Raw genomic sequence first — 21,896 nt, forward strand, 5'->3', positions numbered from 1 at the left:
CTAGGATTACAGGCATGAGCCACCACGCCCGGCCTAGGCTTGGCTTCTTTAGTTATTTCTTCTATTTCAAAATTGATTTTAAGAGTATACAAACCATAGAAGCGTTATGATTCTTCATTTATTTTATTAATTTATCAAGCACTTCAAAATAGAGTGCTTATGTGCCAGATGCTCTTCTAAGTGCTTTGCAAATATTAACTGATTCAATCCTCATAACAACCATGTGCGATAGGTTCTATTGCTGTCTTCATGTTGCATGTAAGTAAACAAAGGCACGGAGAACTTCAGCAACTTGCTCAAGGTCACCCACAGCAAATCAGAGTTAAGGCTGTGATTCTGACCCTGGCTGTCCACCCCAGAGTGCCAGCTCCTACTAGTTTGCTGTGCTTTGAAACCATGGCTCAGAATTATTTTCTTAACAAGTGAGCTGACACATTGCCTTTATCAGGGATGTTAATACATTTTATTTTATGAAACCTCTTAATAAAGCAACTTATTTTCCTTCTTAGGTTTCCCCCTCCTTATTATTAATATACTGTGCCCATGATACTGTTGTATTGTATAAAGCTTATCTTGCCGGCATTATTCCTCTAGAGATGCCGTAAGTTCATGTGATGTTGATGGAATGTGCTTACTATAGGCCCACACTTTGTTGAGACTATGGGAGCACAAAGATTGTGGTCTGATCCTTATCCTATAGCTCCTTCATCCTTTCTCGCCCTCTGATGGCAGTTGCGCCTACCACCGTCCGTTCTGCAGTCTCTCATGGTACTTATATATAACTGTGTCATTTTCTGGCTATCTCACTTAAACCGATTTCCTCATGCTTTATTGACAAGGGGTGTAGGCAATAGCTGGTCACTGCATTTCCCATAACTAACAAGATAGTCCTGTTTTCCTCAGGGGCTCAATTACGGTTGGTTTCTAGGTTCCTGAGCAATGGAATCCTCATTTCTCTTCTCTGGCCCCAACCCCCATGCACTGTGACAGAAAACAGGAAGCACTCTAGAGAGGGTCAGAGGAGGAGCAAACGTGGAAGTGGGGAAGAAGGGGAGGGTGCCCATGTGTGTGGTGGTGTTAATGGGAAAGGACAAGGGAGGCAGCCTGACCGAGGATTTAAGAGCCTGGGCTCGGGGTTCAGATCCTGTCTCTGCCTCTTACTTGTTTTGTGACTTTGGGCAAGTGACTTAGTCTTTCTGTGCCTCAATTTCATCATCTATAAAATGGGGATAATGGTAGTGTCTGTTTTCATACAGTTGTGATGATTAAATGAGTCAAGATCTGTAAAGGACTTAATACAGTGTGTGGTATGTGGTCAAGCCTCAGCAACAATGACCTGTTATAATTAGTATCACTACAGGCCCAGTGAAACAGAGGTAGGGTCTAGTTGGCAAATGCAGAACACACTCAGGGATAGCCAGAAATTAGCGGTCACAAGTCCAGAATAAGAGCTGGACTGGCTGCTAAACCACTTGTAGTAGAATCATGCTCTTACCCACTTCTGCTACCTTTCATGGGCCGGCCTCTGCCTACATCAGCCAACCACAGCCTACTGGCCAAATGCAGATCGTCACCTGTTTCTATAAATAATGGAAATGAGAAGGAGAAGAATCAGTTGGCAAGAGGCACACACAGGACATCTTTCTTCAGTCTTCTTTCCAGTGGGGAACACGAGTCTCAAGAGAATCCTGCCATAGATCAAGATAACAGAAGTGAGAAGAATCAATAGAAAGATGGATAGGCCTTCCCATCAGCCTTTCATCCACCGTCTCCTAATGCATGGATCGTGATGCCTGTGTCTGTGCTTTGTGGTTTTTCCTTGAGGACCTTTGTCTTACCAAGGTGCTCTGTCTTTCAGACCTTACTAGCAAAACTCTGAGCAAATATCCTTTCTCCAACTGGCAGCTTCAAAGGCTTGCTGTGGGTGGGCCTTCCCAATTCTGTGTTCCTCAAGCATAATTAAAAGAAACCAGACTGGGCCTCAGCACAGCAGTGTACCTTGAAGGTGACGAAGAAGGAAACAAGCCTTTCCAGAGAAAACAGGGGAAAGGAATTTTTCTTCTCAACTCCCTCCTAAGTACCCTGCTCTGCCTAGCAAGTTTTGCAGGCATCACCTAGTGGTGTGTTGGTAAACCTTCTCTCCTGGAGGCAGGGGTGGGAGGGAAGGGAAGCCCCAATTTGTAGCCTTTGCTGCTGCGTTGTAAATACGCCCACCATGCTGATTGCAAGCGGAGTTGGGAAGAGATGTGCCTCATCAGCTCACTAGTACTAGTGTGTGCTGCAGTAGACAGCCTTGCTTGCCTCCGAATCCTTGTGTCAGGAGGGTGTGTGTCAGGCAGCGAGAAGTTTTTTTTTCTTTATGTATTATGCCAATGATTTTAGTCTAGGGCACTGTTTCAGTCCAATCCCAGAATGTGCTGTAAGAAATGGGACCGTATTTTTGAAGTTGCTAAAGGCAAAACTTCCTCTTGTTTACATTTAACTTGTACCACTAGGTGGCACTTTAAGGACATTACAGGAAATTAGCTCTACTGGATTTATTTTTTTTAACTCTTTATTGAAGTATAATATGCATATAGAAGAGTACACATTGAATGAGAAACTCAGTGAATTTTCACAAGCTGAACACATGCATATAATCAGCACCCAAATCAAGAAACAGAACTAGCACCCCACAAGCCCCCCTTGTGCCATTTTCCAGTCACTATGTCCTATTCTTAGGGTTACCACTATTCTGACTTTAAACAGCATAGATTAGTTTTGCCTGTTTTCCACTTTATACAAGTGGACTCAGACAGTATATACTCTATATCTGGCTACTTTTTTTTAAAATGACGTTTGTGTGATTCATCCATATTATTTTACGTATAATAGCTGTAGGTCATTGCTATATAGTATTCCACTGTATGTGCAAATATATCACTGTTTTCTACTGTTGATGGACATTTTGTAGTTTTCAGATTTTGACAATTATGGGTAGTGCTGTTACGAACATTCATGTATAAGTTGTGAATGGATGTGTGTTTTCATTTCTCTCGGGTATATATCTAAGAGTAGAATTTCTGGGTCATAGGGTAGGCATATGTTCAGTTTTAGTAGATACTGCCAAACAGTTTTACAGAGTGTTTGTGCTGATTTACACTCCATCAATAGTGTTCCCATTCCAGCTCCACATCCTCATCAGTGGTGAATTTATTTTATAGCTGGTTCCTAACTCTTAAATAATTTTTACAGCTACCTCTCTAGCCAGCTATTTCCAATTGAAATTTTTTAAAAGCCACATTCCTCTGATGGATGTAGCTCATGCAGGAAGGGCTGTGTCAACCCAAAAGGGGAGATTTATCAGAGTCTTAAGTGTGAGCTATTAGTGGTCAGAAAAGATGTTGTTCTAACATTCTGTCACTAATACAGAGCTACAGAACCAGGAAGGGAATTCAAATTATAAGTGTGGTAAAATATCAATTCATAGGCCAGGACTTTGAGACATTTTGAAATTTTCATATAGTTTTATTATTGTTGCCAGGCCTATGTATGTCAGGAGTGGGGACCAGCAAAAGGGACTTCTAAGGGCCTCATAACGAGATGCCTTTCAGTTGTGTTGCTGGTGGGTGCCTGTTTAGTGAGCATCTGGTTTGGCAGGAGGCATGCGCAGGGCATCTTTCTTCAACCTTGTCCATGGAGAGCGGGACTGTCAAGAGAATCCTGCCATAGCTCACCTTACCTGTGAGGCTCATGTTGTTGACTCTTCAGACAGTGTTATAATATGGCCGTAGAGAATGGGACTCAGATTTCTGTTCTATTACTAGAAATTGGAAATAGAAGAACCAAACCCTGGTCATAGTCAAAATATTTCTCTTTTAGACTTAAATAAAGCATCCATAGTCCTTTAGTTGTAACAGTAAGTCTGTTTCTTAGATGTTGTCCATAATTCAATGGGTTCCAGGAATCCCCAGGGGACTCTGCCACATGACTGCTGAATAAGTTGCCCATTATAGCCACTAATGATTCACTTTCACCGAAGCTGTCCCTGAGCTCCTCTGTCCGTGTTTTTTTCCTGAATGTCTTCAATGTTGGATTGGTCCACCATAGGTGGGGGACCCACCAGAGATGTTCAGTGCAAACTGCCTGAGATGTCTGTGCTGAGGCGGCCATGGAATCTGAAAGTCTGAAAGGGCTTTTATTTTTAAAAATTTGTCCCCTCCAATATCGATAGCAATAATATCCAGTGGCACAAATTTGGGTTGTGGATAGCCTGCTTTGTGGGATCTCCTTATATTCTAAATTGGAGTCAGCATTTTCTCAGTGTAGGTTTTCATCTATTTGGCTAAAGGGAAAAAAGTCCCTTATGTTCAATTGGCTGCTGCTTGCAGTAGCAGAAACTATGCCTGGGAAACCAATTGTAGTTTTAATCCTAATTAGGATACTAGCTGCCATTGCTGAACAGTTACTATGTATTTTAATAATTGTGCTTAGCACTCTAGACAGGTGTTTCACTTAATCTTCACAATGCTGTGAGTTATGTGGATCATCCCCATTTTGCAGATGAAGAAATTGCAGCTCAGAGAGGTTAAAGCACATGACCAGCTTACACACTGAGCAAGTGCAAATCTGGATTTGACTCCAAAGCCTGTACCCTGTAAACCCTGTAACTGTTCTGTGCTCTGTGGCTCCAGTTACCATGGGATGAATTCTTGACCACTTGTCCAGTAGAATATGGAACAGTGTTAGGTTCATTGCTGGCTCATTCCACACATTGATCAGGGGCCCTGCTGTGTGCTGGCATTCAGCCTAGGCACTGGGAAAATGATAGTGAAGCAAGACACAGATCTTGCCCTCCAGGTGCCTACAGTTCAGTTCCATGTCTATCTCTTACAGGTGACTTGGGTCGTGGATTTTGGTAATCATTCTTGCTGAGAATTCAGTCCTGTGGACCCTCTTGAGGCTACATTTACCTATTCTCTCTGAGCCTGGTTGTGGAATGATGGGGTTTGCTGTTGCCAGTGTGGCCACTGGTTCTGCATCTTCTGTGCCTGGATTTGACCAAATGGGCCTGGTGTGTCCTTGCCTAGCAGAGATGGGGATCAGGTGAAAATTAGGATAAATGACATTTAGAATACTGATAGGATGCCAAAAGCCCCTAGAGCCTGCAGCAAGATTGTCTGTTTATCTGCCTAGAATTTAACCACTGTCTTTGTGATCCCATTCTTGGGATCTACCTGGATTCTTGGATGATAAACAGAGCTTGAGTTTCTTTTTCTACTCTGTCAATAGCATGAATATTGCAAACTTAAAAAAAGTCACCAATTATTAACATCTTGGCAAAGTTCTGCAATTAGATTACTTATTTTTAAAAAATGGCATTTGAGTTTTTTGTTACAAATCTGACTTTTAAACAAAATCTAATTGCTGAAGATTTTGCCCAGCTGCAAATATTTATTTATGGACCCATGTGGCATATATCCCCATTCCCTCCATGATAAATGGATGAGAAAACAATTAAGAAGCCTAGTTAGTAATTGCAAGACCACCTGTGGCCTTGACTCGACTAGGGCCTTGGAGACTTGGTTTTCTCATCTCTTAAATGAAGAGTTTGGACTGTCAGTGGTCCCCAGTTGGTCTAGACTAGCTGCATAAAAATCACCTAGGGAGCTTGTTAAAATACAAGTTTCTAATGCTCCATCCCTAGGAGATTCCAATGAGGAAAGTCTGGGGTAGCATCTAGAAGTCTGTAATTTATAAAAAATTCCCCAGATAATTCTCCTGCGCCAGCTATATTTGGGAACCAGTGGGCTAGAGGATCTAGAACAAACAGAATGGAGTTGGGAAGAAACTTCTGGTGTGCTTGAGAATTCAGGGAATACTTATATGCCTGGAGGAGGTTCCATATGGGCAAACTAACCCAGTTATGATGCAGAGGTCAATTGGAGCCAGATGATAGAAGACCTTTAACTGGCTGAGGGATTGTGTTGTATGTCATAGGCCACAGGGAGCCACTGAAGGGCTGTGAGAAAAAGTATTCTGATGAGATGGTGCTTTACACGATTGAGTTCTCAGTGGTGTGCAGGGTGGATCAGACAGGGCAGGAACTGAAGGCTGGAAAAAGACGTGCTGAAGTCGTTGCAGTGGCCCAGGTGGGAGGTGTGATAAGCACCTGGACTCAGATAGGGGCAGTGGGAACTGTGTAAAGCTAGCCTGTCTCAGTGGAACTCGAATCTGAGACATGTTGTTAGCTAATTAAAAAATCTGTAATTTATCAGTGTTGTGTTCCTCTGCCTAAACTATTATAAGGGGTGATTTTTATTGTGTTTTTGTCCAGGAGGTTTTAAAGGAGTATAGTAAATAAATTCACACAGCGAAGTAGTTGGCAGCAGCAACAGCTGCTGCTGCAGGAAAGGAGGGAGGAAGAGAGGAAGGGAGCCCTTTCTTGCCAGATAGCAATCTCATCCTCATCCTGCCTCCATACTCTTGGCCAAAGTGAGAGGAGGAGGGGAGTGCAGCAGGGGCCTCTGGAGTTTGGACCTGTAATCACTGTGGAGAATGCTCCCCCTCCAAGGATTGGGTGAATTCCATTTGGCATTCACGTCAAATGGAATGTTCTTCCTTTGTTCCTCTAAACTCCAGTCTATGGTCAGTGTTTCCCAAAGTGTGCTCCACAGAACATTATTTCTGTTGGATGTTAATAGGAGTTACATGAGACTAAGGAGTTGAATGAAGCCAAATAAGTTTGGGAACTGATAGATTAAGCAAAGGCAAGTGGATTCCTTTACCCCACAGAATTTCAGAGCATGTAATGTGCTATGAGCTCAGTGGATCTCCAAGAAGGAGATAGACTAGGCCATGTTTCCTAGGCTTATCTGTAGATTCCTTTTCCCCCTAGGCCAGGGGCTGCGAACTATGGCCCACAGGCCAAATCTATGCCACCATCTGTTTTTGTAAATAAAATTTATTGGAACAGGGCCATGCCCATTCATTGTATTGTCTGTGGCTGCTTCAGCACAACAGCAGAGTTGCAGTGTTGCAACAGAGACACTCTGACCCACAAAGCCCAAGATATTTACTCTCTGGCCCATTACAGAAAAAGTTTGCCAATCTCTGTTCTAGACAATTCATGGAACTGGTGTTTCCTCGCACCTCCATTTGAGAGATACAGCTAGAGAAAGATATAAATGGGTTGTTCTAATACTGTGTTATGATGAATCTGCTTAATTTTGTTCAGTTTCTATATTGCCATAATTCTTTCTGCTTGCTTTAAACTATCCCTCAACCAGTTACCCATTATCCAAGATCAAAACATGGGTTCCATGTGTCCTTGTTTTTTTCTTTTACTTACCACATTCCAAACATCACCAAGGATGTATTCAGTTTCCAGTGTAAATAGCTCTTGCGTCTGCCTGTCCCCATGCCTACTAACCTAGCTTAAATGACCATCTCTTGTCTTGGTTTCTTCTTCAGCATTGTAATTTGGTTGCCTTCCTCTAGTGTGAGTTGCTTCTAGTCCTTTTTACTCACTGGATCCAGAATAACCCTTCTAAAATACAAATCTAGTCAGATCACTTCCCTATTTAAAATCCTTCAGTGGCCTCTATGGCCCATGGCCCACGGCCCACAGGATAAGCTCCAAATCCTCAACATGGGTGTATATCAGTCTGCATATCAGAAACTACTCTTGGTATTTCATACTGGAAGAGATTTAATTTAAGAAATTAGGTACTTACAAAAAGGATTAGACATTCCCAAGCTTCTACCTGCTGCTGCAGTGTAGGGAAAAGCATTGAAGTGGGGGATGGTGTTGAGTGGCGAGCAGACAGTCCAGAACCATCCAGGTCCGTAAGACCATGTATGGCGCCCCCACTGCCCTTCTCCATCTTCAGTCCTCCCATTCTTCTCCCTCTTCCTCACCCTTCCTCCAGCCTACTAGGTCCCAAATTCTAGAAGTACTGGAGTGCTCTTTTAAAAAAGAAACTTTCAGATCCAGAGATATGATTTAAAAAAAGAAAAAAATCTGAAAAATGAACCTTAAAACAAGTAGCATTTATTAACTCACAGTCTCTGTGGGTCAGGAATTTGGGAGTGGCTGTGGCTTATGTTCTCCCGTGAGGCTTCTGTCAAGATGTGATCCAGGACTGCAGTCGTCTGAAGGCTTGACTGAGGCTGATGATCCACTTCTAAGATGGCTCACTCACATGGCTGTTGGAAGGAAGCCTCGCTTCCTTGCTACATGGAACCCTTGTTAGAACTGCTTGGGTATCTTCACAACATGGCAGCTGGCTTCCCCCAGCAAGGTGATATGAGAGACAGAGAGAGAAAGAGACAGACAGAGGCAGACGCCAAGGAGAAGCATGCTAGAGTGCTTTAAGTCCCCTCTTCTGAGAGTAGCTCGCATAGTGTCTCAGGTCAGCTTCCCTGGAGGCAGAACCTGAGATGAGGATTCTTGGAAAGTGATTTGTTGAGGGAATGCTCTTTAGGAAAAAAACCTAGAAGAAGGAGAGGGAAGAAAGGTGGGGAAGGGGAAAGAGCCAAACAATGATGTAGTCTCAGATAAAGTCTGGCCTTGGCCTGAGCCATGGGCAGGAGTCTGGTAGGTAAATTGCATCACACAGTTATCCCCCTTTGAGACAGGGGACTGGCCTTTTATATCCTTTCTAAGTCAGTTACTGTGGGCTGCTGGGGGTGGAGTTGGAAGTTGGGCTTTCATTAGTTGAGGATAATTCTCTAGAGAGGACGGCAGCTGTGAGTCCTTAGTAGCCAATACTCAGAGCAGCTGGGGGTTGGATGTACCAGCCAGGTTTAGGTGATCTGGGTGGGGACACTACAGCACCTACTACAGCTGGCTTCCTCCTACTCATGTCCCAAGCATCTACTGTGGTCCCTGACACATCAGAGGTACAAATTAAATATCTGTGTCATTGAATAAATGAATACACAAAATGCTTAGCCTCTCTGAGCCCGTGTCCATTTCTGGGAAGCCATCTCAGCAGGGACTGTATTATGCCATCTACCATGAGGATGGGCAAAACCCCAGGACAATTCTCCACATCCTGAGTGGCAGCACCTTCTAAGTCCATGTGACCTTTCCAGGTTTTTCATTGCACGATTAGAATGAAAATATACTGGTCATTTGTGGCTAGGGGAGTGTTAATATTTAAATATAAGATACATATTTTTAAAAGGCACTTTAGCTCAAGTTTCAGTGAGCTCTTTGCTAAAGCAAAGTACATTTTCCTTTTTTGCTGCATCCTGTCTGGGTACATGTTGTTACACTTGGAGCCGTGAGTGCAGGACTGCCATTTGCAATGTTAATTGTAATCAAGATATTTGTTTCTTTCAAAAGAATCAGACATTGGATTTCAGTTCAGACAACCGAAATTTTGGACAAGGCAATATTGTCGTGGTGGCAGACTTCTCGAAAACACAGAGGAAGAAGCGAGCCATTGAGACCCCCCTGTTTCCATGGGTTATCATTTTTCCAAAATTAGTAACTTAGAAAGTCCGAAGAAATAGCAAAGAAACCTCCCTGGTTTGTTCTGCTTTCTAGCTGCTAGATCTAACGTAAGCCTCACACTGTTTTCATGAAGGAAAGTGAAATAGCTTATTGTGAAGAGGGGCTTTTGCATGTCTCAATCTCATCTTTAGTTTTTCTTATCACAAAGCTGGGTTTCTTTGCTTGTCTCTTTTCATGGGATAAATTCTGGCTCTGTCAAGGCTCTGCCTTATTCTGGGACCTTCCCGATTCCTGTGTTCCAGGTCCCTCCTGAGATTTGTCCCTCTGCATGCTCAGTAGGTGGGGCCCATCTAGACTCAGTCACGGAGCAGTAGGAGGGCGTGAGAGGTCTTAAGTTTCTTCCTAAAGAGATTGATGGTCAGATTCAGCCTGACATAACACCATGCAGTTGTCTGTCACGAGTCACAGAGCTAGAAAAGCCAGGCCCTTGCATACAACTTCAGGAAGGTAAGTAAGAAGCATTTTCAGACACATCTCAACTGCTTCCTCATCCTTCCCAACCCCCACCCCATTGTTGTTTGGGTTTTTAGAGATGTTTAAGAGAAAAGGAGGCGATAATAAAGACACTCTACTACTTTTGCTGTGTCTAGAATCCTCATTTATGTTGAAAAGAGAGTCAATTTATCATTGCCCTCAGTATTTCCATGAGAAGACTTTACTCATCTCCACGGAGAAGGGAGTGGTCAAGCAAATGCTTCTCCATCCACCCATGGAGGAGAAGCAACCACTTGAAAGGCAGAGTGCCTGAGTCTGTCACTCCTCCTCTCTCCGCCTGCCTGGTAGGATGTGTTGCCACACACCTGTGGTCCCTGAAGGAGGCTGCATGCATAGACCTGGGGCCGGAACATATGCCTTCCAAGCAATAGGTTTGTGAGTGGAAGGCAAGAAGGGGCCTCAGGTCCATGGTTCAGGGGAAGCCCTGTATTCGGACAATTATCAGGCCCTCCCTCAGCTGTTAATAAAGCTGACATTTGGCTCATGGGTCTTAGAATATGACTCCATTTGTATGAACCTCCAAGGAAAGTGGGGTGAGGGCTTGTATTTCCCAGACTCCTGACAATGAATTGCTCCTGGAAAGCTTTGCTTGGATGTTTCTCAGGCACTTCAAACTCAGTCTGCCTTCAAGTGAGCTCCCGCTCACTCCTGTGTTTTCTGTCTTGGCGATTGGCCTCAGTATTCTTGTGGTAGCCCAGGCTTAAATTCTGGATGTCAGAGCATGGGAGGCCTTTTGTGAGTTTACTTTTTTTTTTGAGATAGGGTCTCACTCTGTTGCCTGGGCTAGAGTGCAGTGGTGTGATCACAGCTCACTGCAACCTCAAACTCTTAGTCTTAAGCGATCCTCCTGCCTCAGTCTCCCGAGTAGCTGGGACTACAGGCATATGCCATCACGCTCGGCTAATTTTTCTATTTTTTGTGGAGACGGCATCTCGCTACGTTGCCCAAGCTGGTCTCCATCTCCTAAGCTCGAGTGATCCTCCCGCCTCGGCCTCCCAAAGTAATAGGATTGCAGATGTGAGCCATGCACTCGGCCAGAGCCTACTTTTTGAGTCTCCTTTAGCACCGTCCTTGTGCATTGGCCCTTTAACTGGGGGCATCCTGCTCATCACTCAGGCATCAGCTGACGCATCTCCTGCTTCCCAGTCTTTGCTGACACACAAAGCTAAGTCTTCTGTAGTCCCCATACTTTCCGACCACAGCCCACTGAAGCACATTTGCCTGGTCAATTCCCTGCCACTCCTGCTAGACCTCAGGCTCTTCGTAAGCAGGGTCTGTGTCTTGTTCATCCCTGAATACCAGCACTAGCACAGGGCCTGCCTGTAGTAGCTGTTCAATAAATATGTCTTGAACAAATAACATTTAAGCCTAAGAGTACCTGAGGCTGTATAGTAAGTGGTTACAATCCCAGCTTTGGAAATTCAGGCCTGGGTTCAGACCCTGCTATTTGCGTGACCTTGGGGGAGCTCCTTAACTTCTTGATCTTTGATTTCTTTATCAAGAAGATTGGGATAATAACTACTTCCTAGAGCTGTGATGATGAATTGCAATAATCCATGCAAAGCCCTTCGAGCAGTGTATGACATAGTAAATGTTGAATGCATCATAGTATCTATAAACAACAATAGCAACAATAATACGGTTATCCTTAATGGAAGGGAGAAGGCTATAAGAAATAGTTGGAACTAAAAATCAGGCATGTTGAATGCCTGCGTGATGGACAGGTGGGGAGTTGGTTGGGATAAAATGTAGGAGCAGATAGGATTTCCTGGGAGAGAATGAACAGGGAGGGAAAAATGGTCAGGGGAAATGAAGACAGAACCTTGAAAAATCCTATGTTGGAGCGATAAAAGGAATCAACACAGGAAAGAGAGAAAGAATGATTAAAAGTAGCAGATTGCAGCTTCTCAGATGCCAGGGACAGGAGTTTTAAGAGGTAGTCAAGGGTGCCACGCTGGGCAGAAGGTTAATAAGGAGAAGACTAGAAAAGGCAGCCAGAATCTGCCAAATGGGAGAATGTTCACACCTTTAGGCACCAGCCATTTCAGTAGAGTCAGAGGAAGAAGCCACACTCCGCAAGAGGTTAGAGAAGGCCAGATCAGGGACAAAGCAGGCACACTAAGACAGTTTGTTGTGCTACATTGTGTGCTTCTGTAGCGTGGATTATTTGTGGGTCAGTAGATGACTGATGTCAGCGTGATGTGGAAGTCACATTGGTTCATAGGTGGGTTTTGCTCTCAGCATGTGAATGTTTTGCATCACTGGCTAATAGCAGCTGAAAGCAAAGTACTCAAACAGCGGAAGATAGCAAGCCCTGAGGAACAGCGGGGCACACAGGACACTCAGTCACCCTATGTTCTTCCACTTAGCTGCTTGGTGCCTGCTCCGTCTCGAAGTGCTTTGCAGGTATTCCTTGCCGATCTTTGTGTATTCAGTCATTGATTCTGTGCCACTCAGGACCTCCAACCCTCTGAGTACTCCTTCTACCACACTCCCCCTTCCTTTTTTAAGGGAAAGGGCCATACTTACTAGAGTGTTTTTCCTTTTTTTTCCAAACTGTATCCAGCCTTATTAGTGATGCTTTTCATAAACCATCATGCTATTTCAGGCAGGACATGAGCAGACAGTAGTTAACAACATACAACAACTTTTAAACTCCCTTCTTCAATGGTCTAACAAAATCAGAAGGCCACTATAAAACCCAATGATGAAGTCTTCATTTGATGCTCTGCACAGGGAAAGTTTAGAGTGAGGGTTGACATTTCACATTTTGCGTGTTGTTTAGCAGCTTTTCACAAACCAACCCTGACTTTCAGGAAATGAAATGAAACCGGCAGAATTTATCTGAAGATCCACAGTGTAGAAGTGGAACCACTGCTTTTTTGAGGGACACCATCTCAGTGGTGTCACTGGAAAGTCCAGGTTGTTTGACATACTGGTAGCCAATTTTGGGGGATCAGATCCCAAGAGTTGTGTGGATTTAAGGGGGTCATGTTTATGCTGAAGGCAGAGAGAGAATAGATGACATAAAAATGAATTTTAGTTTTTCCATACCAAAGGCATCCGTGCCAAGGTGGCTGTGTGTGTCAGCATCAAGGAATTCCTCCTCCTGGGAGCCAAGAGGATGTCTCACGAAACTAGGAGGGAAAAGTGTTTTCTCCACATCAATTCAGCTTCGGAAACATTCTATTAGTGACATATGCCCCTTCCCCCAAAACAACAATGGAATGTTCTCTGTGCTAACAACATAGCTCAAAAGAAAAGAAAAGCAAAATCCTGCATTTTTATAAAGCTTGATAAAAAATAGTATTTCAAACTACACAGTTACCAGAAGTACATAGTTACCAAAAATGCACACACTTCCCTTGGCATCTCCAGCACCTTCAGCTTTCTGTGCCTTTCTGGTCTGTTTCAACGTCTCCATTTTCTGCAGAGCTATTTCCCTCCTTGCCAGTGCCAGCTTTCCCCTTTTCCCTTTGGGTGCCTTGTCCCCTTTCTTTGCAGGGGCCTTTTTAGGTCTGGCCTCTGGCTTTGGAGGAGCAGGTTTAGCCGACAACCTTGGAGATCTTCTCTGTGTTTGCCCTTCACCTTGGCTTTATCTCCTTCAGCCTTTCTTTTGGACACGGTGGTGATGGCGGGTCGGCGCTGGTGGCAGGACGTGCGCACTGGCCGCGGGGATGCGGTGGCATGCAGGCTGTGGTCGATCCTGGTGGTTGTTCTTGCCTCTTCTTCTTCACACTGCTCCTAGAGTGTTTCTTTGTTAGGAGTTTGACATTTAAAAAATTTTCAGTGTTTTTTTAAAGATGATGATTGTTTTTGTTAGTGCTTGAGTTACAATCTTAATTTCTTTTCCAAGCCTATTTTTCTGATAAGCCCTGTTATTTTTAGAGTTTGATCGTATGAAGCATGAGTTTTTTGGCAATATGTGTGTCCAATTACAGGAGAAATTCCCATGATACCTTTTCTAAGGTTGAATAACACTGGAAGGAGGGGTGGGGGGGATAGTAGAATCTATGGAAGGTTTTTCCCAAGGATCAGCAGACCTAACCATTCTTGACTGCAACTTCGTCTAAATTAGTTTTCCCTTAGTGACTATCTTCCTAAATGCTCTTCATTGTATATTTAGGTGGTTGTATTTTTGCATTTCTGTCCTCTCTCTGATCCCTTACTACAGTCTGAACAAGTGTCCGAGGCTGAGTTACTCCCACAGCTGAACAGAGCCCCTTCGCAGGCTGCAGAAAGTAGTCCAGCTAAGAAGGTAAGGCCAGCACAAAGGTGCTGTTATGATGCCATGGTGAGTCTCACCCCGGGCTTCTTGCCTCTCTTAGCAGATCTATTGTTTTAAAGTTTCCATGTCCTGAAATGAATGTTAATGATCCAGATTTCCTGGAATGCAGGTTCTTTGTGAAGATTAGGGTCCTGAACATTCTTGGGTTAGAGCCCTGATGTCACTGACAGTTTGTACTCCCCTCCTCAACCTCCCAGCTAAACATGGTGGCTTTGCTTTTGGCAAGATCAAAAAGTGCTGTTGGGAGGGACAGGTGTCTTTAGTGAAATCCCACAAACCTGCTAAGCCTCTGTGCACCTCTTGGGGTGGGATAGTCTCTCCTTCTTGGTCTTTGTACCATGGTCTCCTCTTGCATCCTGGCATAGTCACCTCTGCCCGGCCATGCTATTGAGTTACCTGTCATTTGTTCAGTAAGCACCACTCACTCATCCTACTCTCCATTCATCTCCTCACCCTCCTCTGGCCCTTTCCCAGTCTCTCCCAGGCCCTTTTCCCATCAAAGAGAGCAGACCTTGGGCTCTTTTGCTTGACTTCATGTAGGAATTAGAGATAGGAGAATGATGAGCATATGACCAAGACCTTTACAAACTTCAAAACTTATATTCCGAAAAGCCCCCAAGTGAGTCAAGGCCGTACTTTGTCTTCAGTTAGAAAAGACCCTGTGGCGTGAGATGCACGCAGGGTCTATGTGAGTTTAAATGACAAGAAGAAGTAATAGACTGCTGGAAACATTTTTTTAAAAAGAAAGAAGACAGGGAAAGTCACTGGAATCTGATTCCTGCATCTTTCCAGATGACAAAAAGAGGTGATAGACTGCAAGCATTTAGAAAAAGAAAGAAAGAAAGACAGCTGGAATCTCATGCCTGTGTCCCTCCAGTTTGTGCCGAGCCACGAATCAGTGAATAGGGCACCTGCCTAATCTTGGGGATGGGGCTAGAGGAATGTGGGGCACTGGCATGATGGGTGGGGGGAGCGTTTAAGTCTTTAACTTTTTGGTTTTTTATTTTGTTTTTAATCTACAGGACACACCATATTCTCAGCCCCCATCAAAGCCCATTCGTAGGAAACTGAGACCTGAAAATCAAACTACAGAAAACCAAGAGCCTTCGACCACTGTAAGCGGGCCAGCTTCTGTAGCAACCGTGAAACCACATCCAACAGTCCAAAAGTAAGTAGTGTGGATAAGTTAGAACAAGGTCAGAAACTTCCTTTAAATTTGCATATATATGTATATGTAAACATGCTTACGTTTTTACTTATACCCATTGAAGGATTTTATGGTTGTTAGTCTTACCTTACTCATCTCTATCGTGGAATTAAAGTCTCCCATAGACGTTAGAAGGCTTCATAAGCTATAGGACTTAACCTGACGTGAAGGGGCAGGCGAGTCCTGGGCTGTGGTGTTTTGGTTTGGTTTGATTTTCTTCCCTTTCTCTTGTCTTCCTTTCCTTCCTACCCCCTTTTCCTTGTGTTGGCACAGATTTTCCTAGGAAGAAGACAGTATTATAAATGGCAGTTTTCCCTATCTGCCTGTCTTATCTCATGTCCCCCCCCCCCCAAGGTAAATGGCTAGCTCCATGACCCGAAGACCCAAGTTTCAGTAGATGTGGTATGTGATTCTTTTGCATCTCCATAAAGAGTTTCTCTTGTTGATCGTCTCAGCACAGAATTGGCACATGTAGAACCTCCATAATATCTATCTAACCAGCCAGAACAGATATTGAAGGGAGGCCAGAGACTGAGACAGTGCTGGTCTGGACAAGCCATCCTTCTCTAGACGCCTTTGGCTTTGAGAAGAGCCATCACTTGCCTTGCGTCAATTTCTCTAGTGAAATTGAGGGGAGGTGTTGGGGGCAGAAACCTGCTGCTGTCACTTGACTTCAAGTGAGCCTGACTGCTCACTCACAAAAATGCTCAAGATCCATCATGATGCTGCTCTGTGGGCCTTTCAGGTCTCAAAGGCTACTGTGGATTTTCTTCCACTTCCACCGTTGTGGAAAGAAACGCAAGTTCTGTGGGCGGTGTCAGCAACTCGCCTTTGAAGCCAAAGTCCCACTCTGAATCTCTGCAGCTCTCTTCTTCAGATGATTTTTTTTTTCAAATGAACAGTTCCTTGGTGGCATCAGTTCATAAAGGAAGTATATTTTGTCCTTCTTGTTCACTGAGAGCTTTGACCATCTTCCAGCCACCCTTAAGCCCAGGGGTTGGATCCCTGTCAGGGGCAGATGGCTAAATTTGCTTCCATGTTCTACCCCAGCATTCCACTTTAATCTCAACTTCATGCTAATTCTAGTCAGTCAGTAGCGGCTACAGTATCCTCCAAAGTGGATGACAGGGCATCTGGTGGAGTTCACACAGAAATCTTTTTCTTTTTTTTTTTAGGCAGCTTTATTAAAATATAATTCACATAGCATACAGTTCATCCTTTTAAATGTACAATTCAGTGGTTTTTAGTTTATTCACAAAGTCGCACAACCACCACCACAATCTAATTTTAGAACATTTTCATCATCCTGAAAAGAATCTCTATGCCCATTAACGGTCGCTCCTCATTCTCCCCTTCCCTCACCCCCAACCCCTGGCAACCACTAATCTACTGTCTGTCTCTATGGATTCACCTATTCTGGCCATTTCATGTAAATGGAATCATGTGACATGTAGTCTTTTGTGACTGGCTTTTTTTTTTTTTTACTTATTATAATGTTTTCAAGGTTCATTCATGTTGTACATGAATCAGAACTTAATTTTTTTGTTGCTGAATAAAATCTGAAAATGTCTTGAGTTTTTCTTAATTTCTAAAAGATATTTTTATGGGATGTAGAGTTCTAGGTTGGCAGATTTTTTTCTTTGGAGCTTGAAAAATATTTTGCCTCTTCCTTCTGGCTTTCTTCTTTTCTGATTAGAAGTCTGTTGTCATTTGAATTGTTTTCCCCATAGGGAAGGTATCATTTCTCTTTCTCTGCTTTCAAGAATTTTTTCTTTGACTTAATTTGAAAAGTTTGACTATAATTTAGCCTGTTTGAGTTTTGTTCAGCTTCTTGAATCTATACGTTTATGTCTTTTACCAAATTTGGGAATTTTTCAGCTAATATTCCTTCAAATGCTTTTTTAGTCCTCCTCCTTCTGCTCTTTTTCTGGAACTCACTGAGACAAATATTGGGTCTTAAAATCCTACAGGTCCTTGAGGCTCTGTTCAGTATTTTTCCCAGTCTGTTGTCTCTCTGTGTTCAACCTGGATAATTTCTGTCTTCATGTTTATTGATTCTGTCCTCTCCATTCTGCTATTGAGCCTATTCATTGAGGTTTTTATTTCAGCTGTCATCTTTTTCCATTCTAAAACTTCCACTTGGTTCTTCTTTATATCTTCTATTTTTTTGCTGATATTTTCTATTTTTTCATTTGTTTTAAATGTGCTTGTAATTGTCCATTGAAGCATTTTTATAATGGCCAAATTAAAATCCTAGTCAGATACTCCCACATCTGTGTCATCTAGGTATTGTCATCTGTTGATTATCTCTTCTCATTCAATTTGAGATTGCCTTTGTATGATCACTGATTTATTTTAATTGTATCCTGGACATTTTGGGTATTATGTTATGAATCTCTGGATCTTATTTAAATCTTCTATTTTAGCATGCCTCCTCTGACACTTCATCAGTGGGGGAAGAAGGGTGCCACCTTGTTTCTGCCAGGTGGGGATGGAAGTCCAGTTTCTGAACTTGGCCTCTGTTTATACCCTTAGGGATAGAAGAGTGTCTCATTACTGTTGAATGGGGGTGGTAGTTCAGTCTCTCCTCTAGGCCTTCACTGACACCAGCCTGGCTGGGAGAGGGAGAAGTGTTTGGTTATAGATCCTCATGAACACAGTGAGAAGAGACCTCTCTTCCACTGGAAGGTAGTGAAAGTACCCAGCGAATTTACTGCCATATGTTTCCCTGGGTATCAAATTCCCTAGCTGGTTTGCCTTGTTTAGTTCATCTTTCAGAGTTGTTTTATGTTTGTTTCGTGTATTATGTATAGATTTTGCTGTACTTAGTGGGAGAAATACAGATAATATTTCTACTCCATCTTGTCCTGGAAGAAATCCAATCTACATGTTTTAAAAGCAGATGAAGTCTCTTCCCTGACTCTATATGAATGAAAAAATTAATCTTTGACTTTGAACTTGCTGGGGAAAAGATTATGTGTTCTGCAGATTAGCAGAATGGCTACCATAGCGTATATTCTCATTAAATGTTAATCAGATCTTTACCGTGGTCACAATCCATTCTAGTTCTGTTGCTCTAGCCTTGAACCCATCTCCCAGTGATTGCAAATACGGTTGTTTTTCTTGGAGAACATCAATCGCTCTTTTGCTCCATGAATTCAGTATTTCTTGCTGTGGGATAAAAGGTTGTAGGTTATACCTGTGGTAACCACGTTGATTTATCATCCCAACCATGGACAGTTTTGAAAGGTGAAGAGGATGCTAATGATACAGACAGCCAGACAGACAGTGTAAGTAGACTGTAATGGGCAAAGTAGGACACATGGTCACCCTTGTCATACTTGTTCTGTTAATTAAAACATTCTGTAATTTTCTCAAGTGCCACAGGTGTACAGTGGTGTATACACATGCACACACACGTACTTAGGCATTCATGCCTAATAATAAGGGACAGTTAGCTAGCTATGTTAACGTAGGATTTTTGCTAAGGAGAATGTTCTTCTTTTTCTTTCTTTTTTTTTTTAATAGAGGTAATCAAATTAAAAGGAGAATATTCTTCTTTTCCTTCAGACTTATCCACAGGGGCCACCTGCAGGTCTTTTAAAGGCTATTAATTCTTACACAAAAAGGGCTTGCCAGTCAATATGGTTTGTCAGGAAGAAATACTTATCACAATGTCTTGGAATAAATGGAACACAAATGTTTGAAAAGGCACAATTCATGGCTTTTATGCAACTTATAAAATGGGAATTACTTCAGGTGTAAATAATTGATCCCAAAAAGTTTGTTTCATTTCGTGTATATCTGCCTGCCTATGAATATAAGATTTTATTTTTGGAGCCCTGTGATGTTAGCCCCTTGTTAGTTCAGCACCTCTCATGAGTCAGAGTTCTGACCTGCAAAGGTCCAGACCTCCAACTCCTTTTTTTCTTAAATGTTTGCACTTTTCTGTAGGCAATCTTCCAAACAGAAGAAGGCCATTCAGACTGCCATCCGCAAAAATAAAGAGGCAAACGCAGTGCTGGCCCGCTTGAACAGTGAACTCCAGCAGCAGCTCAAGGTAAGGAATGCTTCCCAGATTTGGATTCCCAGGCTTTTCCCCATTTTTCTTTGTTGTTGTTTGTTTTGGGGGAGAAGTTTGAAAGTTTTTCATTTTATGTAATTGATATATAATAATTGTATGTATTTATGGGGTACACAGTGGTATTTTGATACATATAATGTATAGTGATTAGATTTGACCATTAGCTTACCATCTGGTTCCATCCCTGTTGGTAAGACTTGTCTCTTTGTTGTCAAACCCTTTTTGGAAGGTAGAGAATTACTGTATTTAAGTTACATGGGTTTGACTCCTGCACTCTTAGAGGAAGACTAGTAACTTCAGTATGTAGGCTGCATCTTGTATGTGAGTTAAAAGGAAAGAGAATCTATTACAAAGGCTATTTGAAGCATTCTTTATTGTCCAAAGTTTCTGGGTAAGCCCTTAATTGTTTAGATCCTCTCTAAAAGATGCTATACTTATCTCAGTGGAAGGAAAATGGCCCCAGTACTGTCAAAGGCCTACCCCGCCCCTGGTACCTTGGCGATGGTTCCATCTCACCTTTTCAAGGACATCACCCCTGTCCTTACCACTCATTTCTCTTCATTATTGATCTCTCCTGTGTTAGTTTCCCAGAGCTGCCATAATAAAGTACTTCAAATTTGGTGGCTTAAAATAACAGAAATGTATTCACTCGCAGTTCTGGAGGCTAGAGCTCTGAAATCAAGATGTCAGCAGAGCCATGCTCTCTTTGAAGGCTCTAGGGGAGAATCCTTCCTTACCTCTTCCCAGCTTCTGGTAGTTGCTGGCAATCCTTGGCATTCCAAGGTTTATAGTTGTATAGTCTCTGCCTTCACTGTCACATGGCATTCTTCCTCTGTCTCTCTGTGTCTGTGTCCAAATTCCTCTCCTTATCGTGTCCTTTCTTATAAGAACATCAGTCATTGGATTAGGGCCCTCCCTGATCTAGCATGACCTCATCTTAACTTGATTACATCTGCAAAGATCCTATTTGCATGTGAGGTCACATTTACAGGTACCGGGAGTTAGGACTTGAACTCTTTTGAGGGGATACGATTCGACCCACTGCATCCCCTGATTCTCTACTGGATCATTCGCCATCCCACATAAACATGTTCTAGTATTGTCCATGGCCTTTGACCAATTACTGCCCTGTTTCTGTGGTCCCCTTCACAGCGAACTTTCATAGGAGTTGTTTTCATTCACTGTCTTTACTTCCTCACTAGTGGTTTTCTCTCCCTTCCACTTCAGTGTGGCTTCACTCTCTTCCACTCACACCCTTTTATGCCTAAATCCAATGGGCCTGTTTTAATATTAGAATTTCCAGAAGAATTCTATGCAATTGGCCATTCCCTCCTCTGTAATTGTTTTCTAATTGGCTTTTGAGATATAATGCTTTTTGGTTTTCCTTCTACTTAGCTGGTACTTCCTCCTTAGCATTCTCTGCTGTCTCTTCCTTCCTTGACTTCTGTTTTATACCCCCAACCTCCTTTGCCCCAATATTTTATTATGAACATTTCTAACATATAGGGAAGTTGAAAGAATCATGCAGTGACTACTTGTATGGACACCACTTCAGTTCTACCACTAACATTTTACTACACTCTACTTGTTGTATCACATATCTATCCATTCATCTATCCAGTCCATGAGTCCATCTTATTTTTGACATATTTTTAAGTAAATTGCAGACACTTGTATACTTTCCCTAAATATTTCAGCATAGATATCATTAGCTGGAGTTCAATATTTTTGCAGGTTTTTCTTATGATGTGAAATTTACATACAATGAATACACAAATATTAAATGTACATTTGCCACGTTTGTAACAAATGCGTATACTTATGGAACCCAAACCCCTATCAAGATAAAGAACATTACCATCACCCCAGGAAGCTCCCTCATGCTTTCTCCCAGTCAATTCCTGCTACCTACGTGAAGGCAACCACTATTCTAAATTTTTTATACCATAATTTTGCCTGTTCTGTAACTTTATGTAAATGGTATCCTATAGCATTTATATTTGTGTAAAGTTTCTTTCACTTAGTATTATGTCTTTGAGATTCATTTATATTGTTGTGTGTATCAGTAATTTATACCTTTTTATTACTGAATAGTATTACATTGAGTGACCATGTCACAATTTGGTTATCAATTCTGTTGATGGACACCTGAGCTGTTTCCAATTTTTGACAATTTTGAATAAAACTGCATTCTCGAACAAGTCTTCGTGTGGAAATATGTTTTCATTTCTTTTGGATAAATACCTAGGATTAGGATTAGTAGGTAATATGATAATTATATGTGGTTAGTTTATAAGAAGCTACTAGACCTTTTCCCAAA

At 42.5% G+C, this 21,896-nt stretch overlaps 1 protein-coding gene across 2 annotated transcripts in view; it reads left to right on the forward strand.

Annotated features, from left to right (window-relative positions):
- REPS2 (RALBP1 associated Eps domain containing 2) overlaps positions 1 to 21,896 on the forward strand; it is a 213,224-nt gene that overhangs the window by 184,430 nt on the left and 6,898 nt on the right. For both annotated transcript variants that reach the window (XM_012656630.1, XM_012656629.1), the window contains 3 exons: positions 14,172 to 14,255; positions 15,308 to 15,453; positions 19,447 to 19,552. In XM_012656630.1, coding sequence (XP_012512084.1) covers positions 14,172 to 14,255; positions 15,308 to 15,453; positions 19,447 to 19,552 — 336 coding nt within the window. The remainder of the gene's footprint in view (positions 1 to 14,171; positions 14,256 to 15,307; positions 15,454 to 19,446; positions 19,553 to 21,896) is intronic.

Source organism: Propithecus coquereli, unplaced genomic scaffold (genome assembly GCF_000956105.1).
Source record: "Propithecus coquereli isolate 6110/MARCELLA unplaced genomic scaffold, Pcoq_1.0 Scaffold513, whole genome shotgun sequence".
In the NCBI taxonomy this organism is placed as follows: Eukaryota; Metazoa; Chordata; class Mammalia; order Primates; family Indriidae; genus Propithecus; species Propithecus coquereli.